This window comes from Lathyrus oleraceus, chromosome 6 (genome assembly GCF_024323335.1).
Source record: "Lathyrus oleraceus cultivar Zhongwan6 chromosome 6, CAAS_Psat_ZW6_1.0, whole genome shotgun sequence".
In the NCBI taxonomy this organism is placed as follows: domain Eukaryota; kingdom Viridiplantae; phylum Streptophyta; class Magnoliopsida; order Fabales; family Fabaceae; genus Lathyrus; species Lathyrus oleraceus.
In genome coordinates this window covers 86,924,495-86,929,554 of record NC_066584.1, presented here as the reverse complement: position 1 = coordinate 86,929,554, position 5,060 = coordinate 86,924,495, and the positions used below count along the sequence as shown (strand labels likewise).

Sequence of the window (5,060 nt, the reverse complement as noted above, 5' to 3'; positions counted from 1 at the left end):
TTTAGTTAATTATATTTTATATTATAATTAACAGTAAATAATATTTTTTACTTTTTTTTATCTAAGGTGGTCAGTAAGGGGGATGAACTACAATAGGTGTCTGAAACGCGCTATTGTAGTCTATCACAATCTATTGGACCACATTGGACATGATGATGTAATACTCCTACACAACTATATTTTAATTTAAAAATATTATTAAATTATTTTTCATCTAATCGTTTCGTATTGTTTTATAGTTTATCTGGAGGCCATATCTGGGTCTTGATCATGATGTGAACCATGACGATGTTGCAGTTTGGACAATGAAGACACCGATTATCCGATTCACTACGGTGGAAATGCACCAGATTGACTGGGTCAAATTGAAGTTCGGCATGCTATAACAGATTCCAAAACCTCCCACGTGTTTGGGGAATTGGCATAAAAAAATGATTGATGCACAATGGGATTATTTTGAATGGAGAGACTTTGCAAAAGAGATGTGTCGTCAATGGAGGAATCGACGACAACACATCTTAAACGAACCAGTCACCCATGGTGCAAGACCAACTCAACAATATATGACATGGTTTAGGTCGGTAACAACTCAACAATTTGTATCTGAGTCGCGGTATTTGATGGATCCACGCCAACTAGCTTCGTCATCGTATGCCCCACAATAATTCCCCACCAACACCAATGTCAAACCACCCAAAACCAACAACCAACCTCACAACATCAACCTACCACACACACACAACAACCAAACGCTCAACCTCGCAACCCGTTCATGTCATCCACCCAACAACCAACCATCCAATTTCGCAATCCATTCATACCACCCACCCAACCACAAAACCAAGAATCAAACCCTGCAACCACAACCGTCTATAGCCCAGATGATTCATATGGGTCACTTCATCGTAGCCTCCCACCAATGACCACTCAAACATCCCATCACCAAAACACACAACCATTGTTTAACTATAGTACCCACTAGGAACCATTGCTTCATTTCCAAAACGAGTCAATGGCCCAATTTGGGAAACTATATCATCCTCAATCCACCCAACCCCAACGACCTAACTACGATGACATGGGCACCGAACTCCATTACGGAAGCGCCGTTGGCCAGAGCCCCTCCGGATATTGGGAATAAATGATGACATATCTGTCAAATACCGCTGGAACTTCCGCCGGACCTTCCCACCAGCCATCGTTCGATCAGGTCAGCACACAAAGACCTCAAACACCTCAAGAAAATCGTGGGAGACCTCAGAGACAAACTAACGCACATGAATGTGGAACACGGGGACGTTTTGATCGGGTCGGTCATTAATTTATTGTCAGTCCAATGTAACCAATTATTATCACATGAATAAAAAAAATTACATCACTCTTTTTTATTTGATAAATAAACAAAATTTAAAATTTAAAAATTTTTAAAAATAATAATACAAGGGGTGTATGCGCCAAATGAGTTGGCGCATACACCACATGCACTACTCAGGCGCCAGGGGCATTGACGCCTCCTCATGAGGGCCAATGCATGCGCCAATGCTATTGGCGTCTCCTCATGAGGAATTCAATGCATCCAATGCCCTGGGCGCATCATCTTCTAAAAGTGGTTATTTTGGTATTTTTTTGAAATATTTGTTATTTTCGTTTTTTTTAAATAGTTATTTCAAAAAAAAAATCTTATTATTACGATGTGTAATTTTATTATTATTTTTGATTATTTTAAATTTAAATAATTATTAAAATTTTAGAAACACTAAAAAAATTTGCTCAAACAAAATTTCTTAACCACTAAACTAATGTTCCTTTTATTCACATGTTAAATATATATTACATATCAACTTGTTTTTTGATATATTAATAATACATTAATAATTAAATGTGTTTAGATTTAATTTTTGCATATTAATAATATATTTTAGTTTATTATTAAATTTGTTTGAATAATATTTAAATTTGATTTTAGTATGTATATATTTTGTTTGAACATTCATTCAAAAAATAAATAATTATAATAATATATCAAATATATATTTATTATTACTATATGTTAAAATAAATATATTCAAACACACTTTAATAGAATTTGGACGTATTTGGATGTGTTTTGTAAGTTATTTGAACGTATGGATTTTATTTGAACGTGTGAAATTTACTTAAATGTATGAATTTTATTTTAACATTTTATTTTTGTTTTGAATAAAGTAATGTATTAAATTATTTATTTACAAAAATTGTATTGAACTTCATAGTAGCTCAATTGATTCATGTTGCTTGTTTTCGTAGCTCAATTGATTCATGTTGCTTGTTTTTCTTTTATGATATATTAAGGATTTTAACATTTATTCTTTTGTTATATTAAACAAAAGTCTATTCTCAAGTATAAATAAATCTCATGCAATTATTTATCATGAAAATATGATTGGCCAAGTGGTAGAAGGGACTTTTAATATCCAAAACAGAAAAAATATATTTTACCATGAATTTTAATTATCTCTTGTAATTAAAATAATTAATTATTTAAAAATAATATATTTTAAAAAATACAATGTAGATTTACAAAATAAATAAAAAATAAATTACATGGACAAACATGTAAAATTAAAAAAAAAAATCTGGACTGAGATAGTAAAACTAAAAAAAAAATCTGGATTAAAATAGTAAAACTAAGAGACTAGACACATGAAATCTAGATATTAATCTAAAATTCGCTTATATTGTATAGATGAAGTGTATACAACCTTTTTTTATAGTTTTAATATTATTTACGGTTTAAATGAAATATTTATTTTTAAACTCTTTCCGTTCTATTTATTAGGACTAATTTTTAAATCACTCACTCATACACTCACAAATACATGTGAGATATGTCAAGTGAGTAAAGTTACTTAATATTTTTAGCAAGGAAATGAAATAGGCACCTTGTCATTATTCTTGACCATGTTTCTACCTATATAATATATTGTATATTAATTTAGAATTAGATTTACAACTGTAATTTTATTTATATGAAATAGTAACAATAATATTTGATATTGGAATACCTAACTTACATGCATTCTAGTTATTTTTCTTCCAAGAAATTAGGAAAAGTCAACACTGAAAATCTATTTTGTCCATTAATATGAACTTATTCATCCTAGAAATGATCTGTTATAGATTACCCAAATTTAACAACCTTATAAAAAGTTACATATTTACATTTCTTTCATATTGTCACACCTAAAATTCCGATCAACTAATGGTTTTAATTAATCATGAAAAATCAACAAACAGATTTAACAATTTCCATCAAGTCAATAGATTTTGTTTGTTAGATTCATCAACTTTCTCACCATTGCCACCTTCATGACACATTTGTCAAAACTGTTTTCAATTTTATTACCATTATTATTATTCTCTCTTCCAAATAACAAAAGAAACACAAAACTTCCTAACAAGTAACAAAAAAAAAAGTGGTCTATTATGGACTCTCTCTTGATCGTTTGGTCAATTCAGAGATTCAAGTTTGTAATTGATTGTTGACCTGAGTCTCAAAATCAATGTTGGGTTTTCATCTTGAATATTTTTTGTAAACCTTAAATATTTTTCTCAAAAGAGAAAAAACTCAAACTCTGAGCATGTCTAACAAGAAGGTGAAGGGCCTTCTTAAAGGCCTTAGATACATATCTCAAATATTTGGTATGTAAATCATCTCTTTCATGCAATTAATTTATTCTTGCATTTCTAAAATCTTATTTCTCAAATTTTGATGTTATGTTAATTGAACAAGATGTCATTTATATGCAGAAAATGAAAAAGAACAAGAAATACAAATTGGATGTCCAACAGATGTAAAGCATGTGGCCCATATAGGATGGGATGGGCCCTCTGTAAATTCTCCCAGCTGGGTAAAATTAATAACTAATCAATTTATGTTTTTTTTTAATTAATAAGTTGTTTTTTCTTTAAAAAAAGTATTTGGTGATTTTTTCTTCTTCTTCTTTCAGATGAATGAATTTAAAACCACTCAAGGATTTGCATCAGCACCAATGGCTCTCACGGGAGATGCACAAAACAAAGCACAAGATGATCCACTCAAATGGATCTCGGAAGGTACTTATTCATGATTGTATTTTTTTTTCATTTAACGACGTAGTTTATTGTTCGTAAGAGTCTATCATAACAGTTAAAAAAAATCCAAATTTCTTTTTTAAGTAACAATGTGATTGATTGATTTATATATAGATTCAAAGAAAAAAGGTTCAAGAAGTGTGAATTCTCAAACTCAAGGAAGAGATTTGCCTGAATTGCCAAAAGCATCAAGAAAACAAACAAATGGTAGCACAATAGATTCTCCAACAAGAGAAAAACCAAGACATAGAAAAACATCATCCAACAAACCCTCAAATCTCAGAGAATCTTCGGATGGACTCAAACATGCCCAACAACAACAACTCATGTCTGATGATTCACAGATCCAACAATTAGATGGATCTCCGGCCTATAATCTTCAAGAAAATCCAAAAAAGACTCGTCGAAAGAAGTCCAAAGATAAAGAAAATTTGAGTGATAGATCATCCAAAATAAGAGTGAAAGCCCAACAATCATCAGATTCAAGTTTGGATTATGGATCTCCATCTTCAAAGCCTAGGAACATACCAAGTTGCTTTGAAGAAAATGAGAATTATGAAAGAGGAATGACTAGGGTATCTTGAGGAATTATTGTTGTATTTTCATGCTATTAGTTAGAGTGTTTCATAGATATAGTTCTTTAAGTTTCAATGCGATATTTTTAATTTGATTACTATTCTTTCTTTTTTAAGTAGAGTCTTATATTAACTACACATTGTTTATATTTGATATGTAATTACTAATTACTACAACTTGCTCACTTTAGTTTTCATTTATTTGTATAAGATAAATTTAAAGTTTTTTCCTTTAAAATTTTATGAATGTATTAATTAAATGAAATGAACAAACTCGTTTCATAGAAGAACTAAAACACTGTTGACCATTAAGGTACACATTATATTAAAATATAGGTTTGAATAGATTTTAAATCTTTTTTTTTTATAATT

At 30.2% G+C, this 5,060-nt stretch overlaps 1 protein-coding gene across 1 annotated transcript; it reads left to right on the top strand.

Moving 5' to 3' along the window:
• Window positions 1-3,620: 3,620 nt before the first annotated feature.
• On the top strand, window positions 3,621-4,804 carry LOC127092765 (CRIB domain-containing protein RIC6). The gene is made up of 4 exons (XM_051031655.1): window positions 3,621-3,681; window positions 3,790-3,890; window positions 3,990-4,095; window positions 4,228-4,804. The coding sequence occupies exons 1-4, from the start codon at window positions 3,621-3,623 to the stop codon at window positions 4,695-4,697; spliced, it is 738 nt and encodes a 245-aa protein (XP_050887612.1). The 3' UTR covers window positions 4,698-4,804.
• Window positions 4,805-5,060: the final 256 nt, after the last annotated feature.